This window comes from Anabrus simplex, chromosome 5, assembly GCF_040414725.1.
Source record: "Anabrus simplex isolate iqAnaSimp1 chromosome 5, ASM4041472v1, whole genome shotgun sequence".
Classification (NCBI taxonomy): domain Eukaryota; kingdom Metazoa; phylum Arthropoda; class Insecta; order Orthoptera; family Tettigoniidae; genus Anabrus; species Anabrus simplex.
The window spans coordinates 313,008,610-313,028,301 of NC_090269.1; the positions used below are offsets into that span (position 1 = coordinate 313,008,610).

Sequence of the window (19,692 nt, forward strand, 5' to 3'; positions counted from 1 at the left end):
CTCTACTGCTTCAAGGGCAGTATCCTGGAGCGTGAGACTTTGGGTTGGGGGATACAACTGAGAAGGAGGACCGGCACACCGCCCAGGCGATCTCACCTGCTATGCTGAACAGGGGCCTTGTGGGGGGATGGGGAAATTGGAAGGGATAGACAAAGAAGAGGGAAAAATCGAACATGGCCTTAAGTTAGATACCATCCCGGCATTTGCCTGGAGGAGAAGTGGGAAACCACGGAAAACCATTTAGATGGTGGATGAGGTGGGAATCGAACCCCACTTCTACTCAATTGACCTCTCGAGGCTGAGTGGACCCCGTTCCAGCACTCGTACCACTTTTCAAATTTCATGGCAGATCCGGGAATCGAACCCAAGCTTCCGGGGGTGGTAGCTAATCACGCTAACCACTACACCACAGAGGCGGGCTACTATAAAATATACGTGGAAACATTATAAACGTTCTTATAATTTAAAAACTATTGGATATATTTCTACCAAGCTTCATATTTAGAATTCACTTAACCTTGGGTGGGTTTTAGGCCCAATATTGTTCCTAAATCCCTGAACTGACTGGGGGTTTATACGAAACCGAAACCGTGATTTTGCACACCTACGAAATATACACAAATAAACTTACTGAAAATCTACCTGCCTTAATGGAAATCAATTTCTAAACCTTTTTTTCTCATGTGCATCATTTCGAGGATTAATAACGAACGATTTTTCGGACTTAACTTAAGAGCGGTTGCGTGTTAAAGCGTATTTCTTATAACGTGAAAACTACTGGAGCTGTTGCAATCAAACTTCATATTTAGCATTCACCTGTCAAAAGGTAGGTTTTGAGGTCCATGCCATGTCAGAATACCGGCATGGACTGGGCGTTTATAGGGAACCCAAACAGTGATTTTACTCTCCCACAATATACAGAGTGTTTCTAAATTCCCATTACAGACCTTGAGGGCTTGCAGTGGGGACCAAGACGGTTAAGTTTATCATATGATCTTGTGTCCGAAAACAAGACCAACCTCACTGGAAATTGGCCAACCTTGATGGAAATCCATTTCTAAAACTTTTTATCATGTGCATTTTTTCGATAGGGGAATTAACAAGGGGAATATCGTGAACGGTCGGTTTTGCAGGCTAAGTCCAATGGATATATTTTAGCTTTGGTGTCTCTTTTTGTATTTGTCTGAACTCTTATAACTCAAAAACTACTGGCTATATTTTTACCAAACTCCTTATTTAGATCTACCTGTCCTTGGATAGGTTTTAGGGCCAGTATTGTTTCTAAATCCCTGAATTGGCTGTGGGTTTATGAAACTGAAACCATGATTTTGCACTCCCACAAAATATACAGAACAAAACTTATTGGAAATCTACCTGCATTAATGGAAATCAATTTCTAAACTATTTTTCTCATGTGCATCGTTTCAATACGAGGATTAATAAGGTATAAGTCCCATCGGACCTAACTCGAGAGTGGGTGCGTGTAAAGCATATATTTAGTAACTTGAAAACTACTGGAGATATTTCGACCAAATTTCATAATTAGCACCCACCTGTCTAAAGATAAGTTTTAGGTCCATACCATGTCGTATTCCTGGAATGGACTGAGGGTTTATAGGTAACCGAAACAGTGATTTTACTCTCCCGTATATAACAAGACCACCCTAACTGGAAATCGACCAGCCTTGATAGAAATCCTTTTCTAAAACTTTTTCTCATGTGCATTTTTTCGATAGGGGATTTTTCAATTTGTTTTACATCGGACCGACACAGATACGTCTTATGGTGACGATGGGATGAGAAAGGCCCAAGCGTGGGAAGGAAGCAGCCGTTGCCTTAATTAAGGTACAGTCCCAGCATTTGTCTGGTGTGAAAATGGGAAAGCACGGAAACCATCTTCAGGGCTGCCGACAGTGGGGTTCGAACCCACTATCTTCTGGATGAAAGCTTACAGCTGCGCGCCCCCACCTGCATGGCCAATTCGCCTGATGATGGGGAATTAATACGGAAGATACCATGAACGGTCAGTTTTGCAAGGTAAATCCAGCGGACATTGCCCAAAAGGTGTTGTACGTGGACCATATTCCTTTTCTATATAAATAAAATCGTAAGGACTGTGTGTCTGTACATTGACGATTTTGGCGATTTTTTCGTACAATTATCCTTCTCAGGTGTAATAATGACCATCTGCAGATTTGTTAGCTTTAGTTACCTGAAAGTCCTCATTTTTACCCCTGCTCCCCCCAAAGCAAGATTGCGGCACAATATGCCAGACTAGCTGGAATATTGAGATTTGGCAAAATTATATATCTTGGCCTGTTATCGACGGAAAGCTTCCAAGATCCTTAAATATTTTACTTTATTACCTCGGTAAAATATCGACATTTTGAGGCAATTTTAAAGTCGGTACGGACCTTGATTCGAGGTATTTCGTGGCTTAACGGTAAGTCGTATCACAAAACGAATAGCCCACTCTCAGTTCAATTTAGAGATGGTCCTAAGACGTTTTGTCGTATCTCTATTCCTAATACGTTATATTTGTATCTACACTATTTCTCGATTGTACATACACTGACTGACAGAGCAAATGCAACACCAAGAAGCAGTGTTCAGAACTTTATGCCAATTGCAGGGTAGACTGACGTCACTGAGGTATGCTCATGATATGAAATGCGCCGCTGTGCTGCGCACGTAGCGAACGATAAATGGGACACGGCGTTGGCGAATGGCTCACTTCGTACCGTGATTTCTCAGCCGACAGTCATTGTAGAACGTGTTGTCGTGTATAGCTAAGAATGCCAGGCCGCCGTCAACGGAGGCATTTCCAGCAGACAGACGACTTTACGAGGGGTATGGTGATCGGGCTGAGAAGGGCAGGTTGGTCGCTTCGTCAAATCGCAGCCGATACCCATAGGGATGTGTCCACGGTGCAGCGCCTGTGGCGAAGATGGTTGGCGCAGGGACATGTGGCACGTGCGAGGGGTCCAGGCGCAGCCCGAGTGACGTCAGCACGCGAGGATCGGCGCATCCGCCGCCAAGCGGTGGCAGCCCCGCACGCCACGTCAACCGCCATTCTTCAGCATGTGCAAGACACCCTGGCTGTTCCAATATCGACCAGAACAATTTCCCGTCGATTGGTTGAAGGAGGCCTGCACTCCCGGCGGCCGCTCAGAAGACTACCATTGACTCCACAGCATAGACGTGCACGCCTGGCATGGTGGCGGGCTAGAGCGACTTGGATGAGGGAATGGCGGAACGTCGTGTTCTCCGATGAGTCACGCTTCTGTTCTGTCAGTGATAGTCACCGCAGACGAGTGTGGCGTCGGCGTGGAGAAAGGTCAAATCCGGCAGTAACTGTGGAGCGCCCTACCGCTAGACAACGCGGCATCATGGTTTGGGGCGCTATTGCGTATGATTCCACGTCACCTCTAGTGCGTATTCAAGGCACGTTAAATGCCCACCGCTACGTGCAGCATGTGCTGCGGCCGGTGGCACTCCCGTACCTTTAGGGGCTGCCCAATGCTCTGTTTCAGCAGGATAATGCCCGCCCACACACTGCTCGCATCTCCCAACAGGCTCTACGAGGTGTACAGATGCTTCCGTGGCCAGCGTACTCTCCGGATCTCTCACCAATCGAACACGTGTGGGATCTCATTGGACGCCGTTTGCAAACTCTGCCCCAGCCTCGTACGGACGACCAACTGTGGCAAATGGTTGACAGAGAATGGAGAACCATCCCTCAGGACACCATCCGCACTCTTATTGACTCTGTACCTCGACGTGTTTCTGCGTGCATCGCCGCTCGCGGTGGTCCTACATCCTACTGAGTCGATGCCGTGCGCATTGTGTAACCTGCATATCGGTTTGAAATAAACATCAATTATTCATCCGTGCCGTCTCTGTTTTTCCCCAACTTTCATCCCTTTCGAACCACACGTCGTTGGTGTTGCATTGTCACTGTCAGTCAGTGTACATTTTGCACTTTGTACACGTATAAACCATAGTTTGAATCACTTATACGAGCGATAGAATCATCTAATTCTACGTGAATATTGGTCCACCTAGTATTCTTATGTGAGCCAAATTCTATGTTTGTAGCTGTCACATAAGTATTCAAAAGTAATGCACTGTGAGAAAACCTTACCCAAATTGCTCCCTATTCGACGTTCCTAACGCAATCTTACCCCTAAATAGATGAGATAAGAGAAAATATCATAACACCAGCCATAATACCGCAAAATGAAGCCTCTTATGGTAGAACCCGTTTGTCGATACGACGTATCGTTTAGTAGCACTTAATCTGTAAATGAAAGTCTGCAATGTTGTAAACATGCATATACTTCGTATGTTGATCTATATATTCATCGAAGTCGATTTGTAGGCATGTAGAAAGGGTGTGTATGCCATTAGAATTACTATTTTACAAATCGATAGTGACTGTCAACAGATGGGCGTCTGCTGTTGTAATCATTACTCTCCACATCGACTTTGACTGGCAGCAGGAATGGGGCCCTCCTCCAACTCCTGTGCAATTGGTATTAGTAAGGAGGGGCTACCATTGTAATGAATAATTCCCTTCTCGATTTGACTGGCAGAAGTAAAAGGAGCATGAAATTTTGTTCAAGATTCCGCTCGCAGATTGCGTTTGGGAGTAGGCAAGTGTGCCCGCCATTATAAACAAATTCACCCATCTAAAGTGTTCCTGGCGTTAGGCATAGTGGCCTGCTATTGTAATAGAAACTCGCCAACTCGGTGTGACTGACATTAAGTAAAGGGGCCTGTCATTATAATGATAACAGCACAAATCTATTTAACTAGCAGTAGGGAAGGTGTGTGGCATTATATTAAAAACTCCTCAACTGTAATATGTCGGGAAGTAGCAAAGAAGACCTGCCATTGTAACGAAAATTCCCCCAATTGATTGTGACCACGCAGTAGGTAATGGTGCCTGCCATTATAATGAAAAGTTCCCTACTCGATGGTGAATGGCAGTAGGCAAGTGAGCCTGCCCTTATCATCACAACTCCGCATCTCGCACTTTACATTGGAAACAACTTATGGGAACCTCCCACCTGCTGTTTCTGGATAACGCTAAGGGGCATGCAATTTAAAAAAATCTCAAACCCTGCATGTGCAGTATTTTACTTCGATATCCGTATACAATCTAGAATACCGTAGCGAAGCACGGGTGCATTTGCTAGCGTAAAATAAAATTCAAACTACTTTAAAATGACCTTTCATAAGAGGTAGAATTATATATCTGTCATATTATGCAAGGTTGAAGAACATCTTCCTTATGAGGAATACGCTGAGACCACAGAATACCTGATGCTATAGTCGAGGTGTCGCTGAAACCGATGTCGCTATAACAAAGTTTTACTGTACTTCTACTTTCTTCGGAGGAAGTGACAGCTGAATGGCTTCGTCACTGGATACCATACGTAATAAATCGGTGAAAAATATATCGAGCACAAAATACAACAACAAAAACTTCTACTACTACTAATAATAATAAGAATAATACTAACAATAATAATAAAATAATAATAATGTTACATTATATAAAAATATAACTTAATAATAATAATTATGTTATTATTATTATTATTATTATTATTATTATTATTATTATTATTATTATTATTATTATTATTATTATTATTATTATTATTATTTTGGTTTGACGTCCTACAAACTACTTTAACGGCTTTCTGAGATGTCGAGGTGCCAAAATTTTGCTCCTGAGAGTTCTCTTGCGTACTGGTGAATCTACGGACAGGAGGCTGGCGGATTTGAACAGCTACAAATACCATCGGATTGAACCGGGATCGAACCCGTCAACTTGAACTCAGAAGGCCAATGATATGTTATGTTTTGCTATTTGTTTTACGTAGCACCAGCACAGATAGGTCTTATGGCGACGATAGGACAGGAATGGCCTAGGAATGGGAAGGAAGCGGTCGTGGCCTTAATTAAGGTACAGCCCCGGCTTTTGCCTTATGTGAAAATGGGAAACCACGGAAGAGGCCAATGATGTACCGTCTGAGCTACTCAGTACTACGTAATGTCGGTTGTAACTCCATTACATATTTATTACACGAGTATGTTATAAATAATGTACTACTCCAAGATTGATTTTCTTCTTCTGTCCTTCATGTGTGGTAAATTAACAGAATGCCAAAGAGAATGGACTTCTCTGCAAATTCGTGAGAAATTACTGGTGTTTTAGTGTCTATTTTTTTTTCGTTCCAGATGCCGTTCCATTATACACGAACTGGGGTGAGGGTCGTAACACTCTGTCCAGGCGTCACCAGTACTCCCTTCTTGGCGAGTTTTCACACCCGACTAATGTCACCGAGCTGGATGGAGCCCAATAGAAAATTAGTCAATGATCTCAAAGAATCAACGTAAGTTTGGTAACAAACATGTATTTCTGTATGTTTCTTTCCCTACAACAGGCCTGGGCAAATAGCACTCCCCGGGCGCGCTCTTTTCATGCTCACCGAGTGCACGTGAGGTTATGTCAAAGGGTGAGGAGGACGGATAGGCTGGCGCGACCGCAGTGGAGTCGCCATATCAGACTTCGTAGGGCTCAAGACAGGCTTCGCTTTATTCTCCACGCGTTTGGCTGAGAATGTTCCCTAAATTTTCAAACCTGATTTGTTAGATCTGTTGTGAAACACCCGACACAAGGAGAAGTTTGTAAAATATAGAAAACTTTTCGCTCACACAGGCAAACTGTTAAATTTCTTTGAATGTTCGGTTCCAACTATATATTCAAGCACATTTTCTATTATGAATTTGATCAATTCCTGGCAATTACTAAAATACTTCTCCTGGGTTGGACCTTGTTGTTGTTGTTGTTTTATGTTCCTTTTGTACAGTTTTCCGACGTTTTGTATGCAGTACGGCCGATGTACACCTACTCAATCCTAGGTTATCGCTATCAGTTTCCCCAGTTAGCTACTGCGCCTCACCTTGTACAGTCTCCCTGCCTCCCATTACCGCAAGCCCCACGGGACATCTTGAAACATCTGGAACATAGCTTTCGCTCGACCAGCGTTACCAAAGTTCAAAAATTGAAAAACCGTACATGAATTCAAATGAAACCATATTCTTTATTTTTAAAAAAGCGTGCAGTACGAATATTCACCCAAATATACTAAAATTCAGTAGAATGCATGCAATAATAGCAAATAGGAATACTTAACTGAAACATATTACGAGAAGTAAGAAAATGCAACATATACACTTGTAACGTACCCGCTCTTGCCCACAGATGTGCGACAATATGTGACGTGGCATGTCACCTTAATTTTAATCTAAATACTCGCTCATTTACTTCTCCATAAACAATATCTCATCGGCGCCGGGCTTCAAACTTGGGGCTTGAAGACAATAGTTTATAATTAATAATAATAATAATAGGTAATGAGACTGAATACTCCCCAGAGGTGGGGTGACGGAACACTAACCATTAAGTACACACTGACTTGGAAATTAAGGATCGTTAATAAGAATTTCTGCAATAATCAATTAAATAACTATTTATCAGATTGAAAAACGTGACCGCGCTTATACGAACTCTGAACTTACGGAAGCAAAAGAAAAACTGAATGAAATAAAAAGTTAATAAATTGAACTGTTGTGCTGTGGCTTGCAGTAATTTGTGCCATTAGCTCACCATTTGTAGACTCTGTTAACTGGACACGATCTATGTACCAGCTGATGTTTGATAGACCTCCCGTGTTGCCGTCGTCATCTCTCGTTGTAGGTACCAGTCCTATTTCTGATTCGTGCATAGCTCACTAATTGAACAATGACTTCCCTGACTTTAACACTTCCTACAGTACTCCTTACATTAAGTTGTAATGAGTCCTAATTTCAATATAAAAACTACCTTGGGTTACGTTTATGAAGATAATACACTTGTATTCTTCCGTATTACAGAATTGTAAACTAAATAAATAACCATTTCTCCTGTCCTGTACCAGGCAAAACCGGTCTCTCGTAGACTTTAATTCTCGTCAATGAGATAGTCAGGTCTCAGTGGGGGTAATTTTGAGTAGTGTTCTACTCAGGTGCGAAGTGAACTAAGTTAAGTACTTCAGCAGTTAAGATCTTCTCCGATGTAAAGACGTTCTCCGTTGTAATGATAAAATAGGTTAGAATTGCTCCATAGACCCTCTCCAGCTCTTGTTGTTGATGTATATAGGCTCCAAAATCTCCGTCTATGTACCATATTACATATTTCAGTAAGATCTGATGTACTATCCCTTCTCCTATCTATCTTTGTATATTCATCAACTTGTTCGAACTTCGAAAAGTAGGCGTTAACAAGGCTTTAACTGTTTCTTCAGAGTATGGGAGGGGTAAGAACTCTTGTAAGCTTGATGAAGTCTTTTTCCTGGTAATGGGCTAAAATTAGCATGGTGAGTCCGGTCACATGACCTCGGCTATTGAAAATTTACTGCAAGCTATAAATACGACTGATGATGTAATACCTTACTCAAGGAGTCGTTCGTTCATAATACGTTATAGCCGTGATACAAAGAAATGATATGATGATGTGAAATGGATGACTAAAAACCCTATTTATAAACATAATACACTGACTGACAGAGCAAATGCAACACCAAGAAGGTGTGGTTCGAAAGGGATGAAAGTTGAGGAAGAAACAGAGACGGCACGGACGAATAATTGATGTTTATTTCAAACCGATATGCAGGTTACACAATGCGCACGGCATCGACTCAGTAGGATGTAGGACCACCGCGAGCGGCGATGCACGCAGAAACACGTCAAGGTACAGAGTCAATAAGAGTGCGGATGGTGTCCTGAGGGATGGTTCTCCATTCTCTGTCAACCTTTTGCCACAGTTGGTCGTCCGTACGAGGCTGGGGCAGAGTTTGCAAACGGCGTCCAATGAGATCCCACACGTGTTCGATTGGTGAGAGATCCGGAGAGTACGCTGGCCACGGAAGCATCTGTACACCTCGTAGAGCCTGTTGGGAGATGCGAGCAGTGTGTGGGTGGGCATTATCCTGCTGAAACAGAGCATTGGGCAGCCCCTGAAGGTACGGGAGTGCCATCGGCCGCAGCACATGCTGCACGTAGCGGTGGGCATTTAACGTGCCTTGAATACGCACTAGAGGTGACGTGGAATCATACGCAATAGCGCCCCAAACCATGATGCCGCGTTGTCTAGCGGTAGGGCGCTCCACAGTTACTGCCGGATTTGACCTTTCTCCACGCCGACGCCACACTCGTCTGCGGTGACTATCACTGACAGAACAGAGGCGTGACTCATCGGAGAACACGACGTTCCGCCATTCCCTCATCCAAGTCGCTCTAGACCGGCACCATGCCAGGCGTGCACGTCTATGCTGTGGAGTCAATGGTAGTCTTCTGAGCGGACGCCGGGAGTGCAGGCCTCCTTCAACCAATCGACGGGAAATTGTTCTGGTCGATATTGGAACAGCCAGGGTGTCTTGCACATTCTGAAGAATGGCGGTTGACGTGGCGTGCGGGGCTGCCACCGCTTGGCGGCGGATGCGCCGATCCTCGCGTGCTGACGTCACTCGGGCTGCGCCTGGACCCCTCGCACGTGCCACATGTCCCTGCGCCAACCATCTTCGCCACAGGCGCTGCACCGTGGACACATCCCTATGGGTATCGGCTGCGATTTGACGAAGCGACCAACCTGCCCTTCTTAGCCCGATCACCATACCCCTCGTAAAGTCGTCTGTCTGCTGGAAATGCCTCCGTTGACGGCGGCCTGGCATTCTTAGCTATACACGTGTCCTGTGGCACACGACAACACGTTCTACAATGACTGTCGGCTGAGAAATCACGGTACGAAGTGGGCCATTCGCCAACGCCGTGTCCCATTTATCGTTCGCTACGTGCGCAGCACAGCGGCGCATTTCACATCATGAGCATACCTCAGTGACGTCAGTCTACCCTGCGATTGGCATAAAGTTCTGACCACTCCTTCTTGGTGTTGCATTTGCTCTGTCAGTCAGTGTAATTAAAAATGACCTACTACTAATTAAATATATGCATCTTTCCAATTAATTACACAGTTCGATAATTTTGTACATGGTGTGATGTTCAAAACATCACACACTTTGCCCTTTCTTCACATTTTGGGTGAGGACGCAGCCACTTCCTATACTGTATGTACTCTCCTACGGCTCCCTGTACTTTTGTTTCCTTCTGGATGTCTAAACAGAAAGTTTTAATTATTTTGGTGTCGAAGGACCTGCTTTTTTGGAATCAGAATTTAACCGCATCCTTACTTATTTAACATTCAAAACAAACGCCAAAGAAAGTAACATACAGCCTACTTAATTAATACATAGTAAGCTAACCAACAAGAAATCGAAGCAGTGCACTGTCACACAAAGAATGTGTAAATACACTACAATATTATTTATAAGTTTGAGAAAATCACGTTTTCGATAAGATTTACAACTAGACGCTGCACTGTTACATACTTGTTGTTACACGACACTTCACACTGGTTAACCAAGAAGCGATTGAGGGAGTTACGTTGGGCTGATTCAAGTGTGTGATTGAACAAATATACGACTACGAGATGTACAGTTGATAAAGTTTGAAGTAGGGTAATTCCGGCCACAGAGTGAGACAGAAAAATAGCAGGTGTCAGACTATTCAGGCGCTTCATTGGTTGATCTGAAACCAGCTCAAAAGTGAATCACAGCACTCTAACATTACGAGTCCCCAGGAGAAATGTAGGCCACGGCATACATGTCCAGGAAATGATGTATGTTCAAACAGGAGAAAATTAATTTTGCATACAAAATCTAAACATTTCCAATAATTAAAAGTGTTTATTTAAAAATTTCGCAGAACCCTATATAACACGCACGGTTTCACATTCGAACCGTACACCGTAAATAGAGGGCTCAAAACAGTAAATGTACAGTTCAAACCGTACGGTTGGCAACGCTGCCCTCGACGGTCGGCAGAAACTTTCCCTGCTCTTAGGAAACTTGAGGGTTCGTCCTGTATAATCATGTTCTGTCTTACATGTTGATAATATGAATATAATAGGCATCCCAAAATTGTTGATTTTCTAGCCTTCCTCTAAATTCACATTGTTCGGGCGTTCCTAATTTCTATAGTCGCTCGAAATTTTCTTTCGAGATTCCATGCTATGGATGCTAAGATCTTAGTTCCACCGAGTGGAATTTCATGCTTTACTTCGCAGAAATGTTTAGCAACAGCTGAAATTTCCTTGTCTTGGCTTTTTGTGTGACGGATATGTTCTTTAAGTCTTGTAAAAATCAGTCGCTTCGTTTCGCCGACGTAGCATATACCGTAGCTGCATTCAATGTGCTATTTTTTGCTGTTTGCTTTACGTCGCACCGACACAGATATGTTTTTATGGCGACGATGGGATAGGAAAACCTAGGAATTGGAAGGAAGCGGTGTGGCCTTAATTAAGGTACAGCCCCGGCATTTGCCTGGTGTGAAAATGGGAAACCACGGAAAACCATCTTCAGGGCTGCGGACAATGGGGCTCGAACCCACTATCTCCCGATTACTGGATACTGGCCGCACTTAAGCGACTGCAGCTATCGATCTCGGTACATTCAACGTGATATACTCCAGGAGACTGTAACTCTATTATGTCTTTGACTGTGTAGTTGCAGATAACGAGCTAACTTCTTGCGTGGCTTGTAAATGGTCTTCATGTGTTATTTGCTTAATGTCTTTCCAATCTTGTCCGTCCTGTTCCTCTCTTCAGATCGGTCCAATTCCTTCTCTCCTGTTTTCTCATCCACAAAAGCGCCTGCTGTCTACAACTGGAATCGATGACCGCTATCTCTGACCGTTGACTATGAACAAATCACGAGCTGAAGACTACGGCACTCAGTTTCATCGTTCGTAGGGGCTACTGCACACCGTGTGCCAAATTAAACTGTTAGGAGCATGAGGGCAATCTGCATTTCGGGCGACCATGATAACGTTGAGGGCTCTGAATCGACGAATATCACTTGTGTCTGACATCATAATAATCGCAGACGAAGATTTGGAGGAAACAGGGTTAAACCGTACGTCTCAGATACTATGGTCGAGATGTGCTCATTGATGCCCTGGGGTGTTATTACTCGAAGAGACCGTCCACTTCTTGTGTTTGTGGAGAGTTTGTTAAAAGCTCCAAAGTACACGGACGAAACGACATTCCGTAACCGATGGACGAACCACTTCGGAGGTAACTTGATCTTAGTCGACGATAAATCACGCGTCCACAGTGCAGTTATCCTTAACACTTTCATTTGTGGTGGTGGCCCTCCCTTAAACCACCATTTCAACCAGCATGAATACAATTATTTATAGCCTACGCGATAGCGTTTTATTCCTAACCTTTACGTTCCGAGATTTTATTTCAGTCTGTTCAACCGTTTTCTAGCAACCTAGCTGAAGTCTAAATTCACGATTATCTCTGTTATTAAAGCTTGTACGAAAAATCATGTTAAGACAAAAAATATTATGAATGTAATTTTCTATAACTTTCTTTATGTATATTTCTCGATAGATCCGCTACTAACGCGATTAGACCTATACGACAATGAAATTTAAGACTTTCCCCTTTAAGACTTTTCCATTATCAAGCCGCATAATGTGGTTAAGTATAAGAGAGGGCCAAGAGCCCTAACTTCTCCACAAATAAATAAATAAATAAATAAATAAATAAATAAATAAATAAATAAATAAATAAATAAATAAATAAATAAATAAATAAATAAATATCGGTACCATTTCAGCTAGCACGAAGTTATTTATAGGATACGTGATAGCACTTTGGTCCTAACATTTACATTGCAAGATTGATTACATTCTGTTCAACCATTTTCTAGAAAATCATCAAATGTCTAAATTTTGGGCTGATGAACATGCCGTTTTCAAGACTGGAAAGGCTAGCGCTCTGCCGCTTAAGCTACTCAACCCAAGTCAGTCTACATAGGCGTGATATGCTGCTATGCTTTTTACGTCGCCTCTGTCTGTCATTCTTAGATCAGCCTTATAGGCTGATGACCGTGCGGTTTTCAAGACGTTAGATAAAACCAAACCGCATGGTGCAACAGCCCCGAAGGGCCTTGACCTATCAAGCGACCAATGCTCAGCCCGAAAGCCTGAAGATTATAAGGTGTCCTGTGGTCAGAACGACGAATAATCTCGGCCATTATTCTTGGCCTTCTAGACGGGAGCCGCTATCTCACAGCCAGATAGCTTTTCGACTGCAATCACGTAGGCTGAGTGGAGCTGAGTGGACTTTGAACCAGCACTCAGATACAAGTAAAAATCCCTGTCTGGGTCGGGAATTGAACCCGGAGCCTCCGGGTAAGAAGCAGGCTCTCTACCCCTACACCGCGGGGCCAGCTAGACCGTTTTCAAATTCGGAAGATGGATGGATGTTTGTACAGTATTCAAGATTAGATGACATCTTAAGTAAAAGCTGAGGGCTAAATGCGAAACGATCAACCTTGTATTTCCTGTCTCTGCAAATTCTTCCAAGGCTAATGAGCCTGCTCGTTGAGTCAGTTCCTTTGCTGAAAAGACAACTTCGCACCTAGCCCCCTACCGTTATTCACTCTGTAAGGCTTCAGCCTTGTCAACTGTAAATGATTTTATGAACTGTACATTCGAAATCTTTTGTACCTCGTGGCCAGAAATATTCATGTCAAGCAAGAAATCAGTACAGCCCTCAGAACCACCCAGTATCTGCTTACACACTCTCTCTCATTGATCACATCCACTAGGCACGTAACACATGAACACATCTGACGAGTGATGGAAGGTGGAAGGAGCGAAATACGAGATATCGCGCATGAACGAAACGCACGCGAAAGGGAGAATACTTGCTTGCCCGCCTCCCCGCACGTCCGCCTGGCTCGACTATGAAGAGAACGGGGTGAAGGGAGGGACTACACGGCTCCTTGAAGGCAACAGCACTACTGTGCATGTCAACTCATTGAGGGTCGGTCAAATTCTCCAGTTTCTTGTAATTATGTGTGCGAAGGCTGGCTGAATTGTTAGCGGTCTCGACCCCATGACTTCATTATCAAATATGATCGCTCTCAACCATTAAAAGAAAGAATGACCCTTATTTTCTTCAATATATGTCCTATTAAATGAAACTACTTTAATCCTTTTCCAAGCACTGTCAAAAGCAGAAAGAATATACTTTGCACTAAAATATGCATGTATATCAGATTTGAACATAACAAAGTAAGATGACAGAAGGTAACTGTTCCATTTAAAGGCCTAAGGCCTACCCTTTTACTGAAATATTATATTATTATTTTTTCTTAATATAATACAATTATGGAAATGGGAGAGGAGTTAAATGGGACAAATGTGCTATAAAATACAGACAGAGACAATGCTTCCATTTGCAAAGACTTATAAAGGAATATTCTTCACTATCCAAAAAATATGAATAACGATAGGTGAGTTGTAATAAAGAAAAGTAAGGAATTCATTTTTAAGAAAAATTAAATTAACACGAACACGAAAATAATTGTACTTTTATAAAATGAATAGTAGAGTATAATCTTAAACAGTGTACTAGTTTTCCGCAAAAATCCTAATTTTCTAGCCATTTAAATGATAGGAGGAAACTAATCAGGGAAAAACGGAAATGAATGGTTCTTCATTAGGACTACTTTGCTAATAGGAAAGGATGTTCATTTCTGGCTTCTAAAAGAGCTCTTGCCTTCTCAAGTTGCCCCTATTTTCTGTGAGTTTTATGGCCTTCCATGTCAATTCCTAGTATCTTCTTATCTAAAACCAAACTGTGTGTTCTAGTAAGATGGTAAAAAGCACTAATAATAATAATGGCGTATGGCCTCTGGAGAGGCCTGGTGCAGGTCTTTTTCTAGTAGACTGCCTATTAGGCGACCTGCATGTCTGTGAAGATGCGTGCCCTACCTAGGATGATTTCTAATGTTGAATACGCCACACACACCCAGCCCCCGAGCCATTGGAATTAACCAATTAAGGTTGAAATCCCCGACCCGGCCGGGAATCGAACCCGGGACCCTCTGAATCGAAAGCCAATACGGTGAACATTCAGCCAACGAGTCGGACAGTAAAAGCACTGAAAACTTACAACAGTCGCTACTGAAGCATTTTAACGTCTGCGTGCAACTCCATTGTTTTAGCAGTTTACAAATACTGAATTACATGATATATCCGCATTTATGCAAGCCTGATCATGATAGCTATTCGAATGGGTCGAGGTGTTCTGTGCTATTGCCGAAAATACATTACAGGTCCATAAGTTATTCACAGGGGAAAACGTGCTAAGTAGGTCGTTCTTATCTTTTCTTTCCTTTCCTTTTCTTTTCACGAACTGCCATGTGGTATAAAATATCCTTCTTATTATGACCATTTTTCTACCTTTATAAAGCCGTTGTATTTTTAATAACTGCTAAGTTTATTTCCCATAGGGTTTACTATTATTACTATTAATATTATTGTTATTATCATATTTTATCCTCAACAAACAAAGTACGAATAACCTGGCATTAAATAATTATGATCATCAGAGGGTGTTTGGAAAACCGTTCCTATGGAGTTACTGTCAGTGCTGATCAAACACTTCAATGCCATACGTATTAGGGTGGGATTACATCGTGAACATTTCTTCACAATTGAATTACAGTTAATTGTTTTTCTTGATTAGGAGAAGCCAGTTTAACCAGAGAAACATCTTAAACAGTTCCCGAGAAAATGGTGTTGAGAGTGACCTCTGAGTGGGTAACGTCACAAGCCGCACGTCCTGGAAAGACGAACACATGTGACGTTTTGCTTACTTCCCCTTCACCCTCAGTGTCAGCCAAAATCTGCGCCCAATCGTTACCTGTTTTCCTTTCCATCTGGAATTCTTTTGATCACGAGTGAACCAAGTCAGTATCTGTTTGCAGTTTTATGCTATCGTACTGAGTCCCTTTGTCTGTTTGCTCATGGTTAGTTGCTGAGAGGTGAGGATCATGTTGGCAACTATACCTCATTCTTTCTACCCCATGGCGCAATAGCGCCGAAGGACCATGGCCTTCCAAGCGACCGCTGCTCATCCCGAAGGCCTGCATATTACGAGGTGTCGTGTGGTCAGCACGACAGATCCTCTCGGCCGTTATTCTTGGCTTTCTATAGACCGGGAATTGTATATGATGTAGTTGTATTTTGTAACTAAAATTGTTGGCCTATGCATAGGATACGTGCCATAATAATAATTCCGTGGAACGCAGAGGTGAAAGAAGGTGCAGGCATGAATGGGTGGATAGAGAAAATATTAAATAGCAGTTTAAAACTTTAAAATTTCGCAACATTGTTCTTTCCTCCTCTTCTCCTTTTTTTCAAACTTTTCACACTTTGCTAAGCAAATAACAAAATCAGGTAGAAAGTCTAGCTCGTGAGCTTGAGTAACAAACAATATTAGAAAAGTCTCGAATAATCAGATAACAACCATTTAACAACTTGAGCTTGACGGTCCCTAGTTACAACATTAACAACCCACGCTCAAGAAGTCGTAGCTCCCAATTTTTAAATCAGCGGAGAGAGCGTCTGTACTCTACACCAGGTCGTCTCAAATGCCCAAAATCTCACGTGTGCAAACTAAGGTGCAGAGTTCCTGTGTACAGTGCATCGGTCCCACTCGGCTCGACTCGTACCAACGCTTCGTCTCTGGGCTACTTGGATGAGCTCGGCTCAAATCGGCTCAACTCAGCTCGGATTTGGAGCGCTACGGAGCAAGTGAGGAAGAGCGAGACAAGCGTGGGGAAAGAGAGAGATACAGAGCTATTGGTCCAAATCGAGGAGTGGGGGTCTGCACTCTGGTCAACCAAGCGAAGTCGTCTTTTGCACCGTGCACAGGTGCATGCAGCCTGAGAGGCCCTGCTCTACACAATTTCTTCCTAGGTGGCTATCCTCCAAAATTAAAAGTTACAGGTCTAATAAGGCACCTACCTACATTTACCAAAACCAAACAGTAGATACTATCTTAATCGCTCAACAGTCGATTTACCTAGACATAAAATGAAAAATAGAAGCTGACTTAACAGGGGTAACAAGTACCCATTCTACCTGGCCTTAATCAAAAACAAAAGGGTAAAATTACTGGTCGAAAAGCAAAATGTTACGGGGTGAACTCTTGCACTCCTTTGGAATTCACCAGAACATCACTACAACCTTATGTGAGCTGAAGGCCTGCAGTTACAGAGACGAAGCCTATACTACGGAGGTGACTAGATGGAGAGAAAGTTTTGCAAAATTAAGAGATAGATTTTAAATGTTACAAAATCATAGTCACCTCAATATCAAGTTGAGAGGGAATACAAGACGGTTCCGCAGTTCGGTCAAGTTCTTTGGACTTGTTTGAGAATTTAATTAAAAAATAAAAGTTGCATTGCGAAAGAAATTTGAAACCTTCCCCTCGAGCTAGCTTTCAAGGTCTGTTACATGATTAAACAGAGTCTGCCATTACATTGAGCTGGTGGACCTCTCGAAGATGGACGAGGCAGCCCTTCGCCCTGCCTTCTCGACTTTTGTCTCCTCATGTGACTTATATACCCTCGTTTTCCTCCTCTCTCCAGTGGCGTATAATGCCTTTACTCACTCTGGGGAGACGAATTTCTGGCCTGTTTGGACATAGGGACGATCATTTCGCCAGAGAGACTTTTTGTTGTCCTAGTATTTTATACGTATGCACCTTTATGCTGGGATAATGAAAGAGCTTCTGAGGTGTGAACATTTGCAATGCTTATGGGTTTAATGTACCTTTTTGTTACTCTTTGCATTTGAAGTTTAAGTTACATGATCAGCCTTGTCGGCGGATTGACGGAGTTTGGAAGGATAACAACTTTGGATTTGCATTTGGAATTTTCTCGAAATGCCATCTGCATATATTTAAGTTGGTCCTCTTTTGCAATTTGTATTATTTGGTGAGCAGTGCAGATCTCGATTTGATAACGGAGCTTCTTAAAAAAAATGTATATTTCTCATCCTCTCTGTATCCGCATTTCCCTCCTCTCACTTTTATTATTTCAATGTAAGGTTAGGGTTTCTTTCTAGGTTGGTATGTGAGTGTAATAATCGATGTCTGCTTCGAGATAATTTTCATACGCGTATCAAATGGCTGGGAAGCAGTGATGTTATTTAATTGTAATGCTATGTACCTGTAATTAAGGACGTTGATCGTCCAATATATACTGTACGTGTTTCCCTTAATGTTCTTTTTTGTAAATTAGTTACGGGAGATAAAAGGGCACTGTTCTAATTGAGAATTTTGATTTGAGATGTTGTTTCGTCCACCTCTTTGTTAATCGTGTTCCTGTTTTATCATATATGTCTCTCTGAAAATGTGTAAGGGTGAAGCACTCATTGCGTTTTCTTGAATTGGAATACATTTTTAGTAGAAGATAGTTATATTTTATTTACTGTCATTTGCCTAGTGGTTTATTCCTGTATAATTCTATCGCATATTTTGATTGCTCACTTTCTAAACATACTTATGGTAACTTGTATTTTGCCTTGAATTAACCTTAAAATTTATGTTCCATCCACATGACGTCAAATGCCTAGCATTAACCTACGGTTCCACTCCCCTTTGCTTGTTACTTGCAACATAGGTCATGTGACAAGTGAAAAAGAGAAATCTGTGTTTCAAAATGGCGGGTACGCATCTCGGATATGTCATCAGTGGGAGTAGGCAAATGGAGCGGACATATTTTCTGGTTTGGTCTGCAACAAAAATGCATGGATGAATTTAATACAACATGTGTCACAACGTTATGTACTTGTTCTATAACTTTGCCATTGTCTTATACAATTTTTAAAAAATATTTCAGACCTGATGTCGTCGCCAGAAGTATCGTTCGAGTAATCTGTGAAGCAGAAAGTGGTTCCGTATGGGTAAGCGAAGGAGGCGAGACCTACTCCGTGGAGCTGCCGGATCGTAAAAGCTTGAAAGTACTATCATGACTAAGTGACCCATAAGAAGTTATTGTGTTATTTATCGCGCAGTGCTGACTTCTCGGATAAAAACTATAACCGCTTTATTTTGTATTAATGTAAAAACTCCAATAAACAAATTATATTTTTATATGAGGAAGTCATTTCATTGTGAAAATTTCTCCCCTTCCCCTCCTAGTTGCCAAAAAGGAAGGATGACTGTGTGCCATGATATTATTGACACAATAAAGCTCCTTTCATTCTAAAATCTCAGTCCCTCAACGCTGGAGTAGGGCCGAGAGATTATCCACAACGTAAACTGCACTGCATTGGGGGCGGAGCAAGGAATTTTCTGCCTCCTACCCCAAATACGATCTTAGGGGGCAGAGTGCAATTTTGCCCCCACCCCAAAAAGAATTCTCCTCCTAGATGTTAAGTCCCCTTAAAACGTGGTCTTCGGTGGCTGCTAAGGCGTTAAGTCTGGAGAAGGTGATAGATGGTTTTATATCAAGAAATGAGATTAGAAAGAGAACATTCCTTCAGAGAAGTACATTTCGCAATGGAGACTGTTCAGTTGTTACATCTGGTGGTACAGCTTTTCACATTTCCTATCATGAACTGAACAATAAATATACAGTAATAGTATATGTACTCAGAAAATGTAATTATGAAGCAAGTTCTAGCTTTTTCTACTTGCGATTATGT

The 19,692-nt window shown here is 42.3% G+C and overlaps 1 protein-coding gene across 2 annotated transcripts in view; it reads left to right on the plus strand.

The window, feature by feature from the left end:
• LOC136874867 (15-hydroxyprostaglandin dehydrogenase [NAD(+)]) overlaps positions 1-19,138 on the plus strand; it is an 86,277-nt gene extending 67,139 nt beyond the window's left edge. For both annotated transcript variants that reach the window (XM_067148558.2, XM_067148559.2), the window contains exons 6-7: positions 6,253-6,407; positions 18,885-19,138. In XM_067148558.2, the coding sequence (XP_067004659.1) occupies positions 6,253-6,407; positions 18,885-19,017 (288 nt within the window). In that variant the 3' untranslated portion in view covers positions 19,018-19,138. The remainder of the gene's footprint in view (positions 1-6,252; positions 6,408-18,884) is intronic.
• The last annotated feature ends 554 nt before the right edge of the window (positions 19,139-19,692 follow it).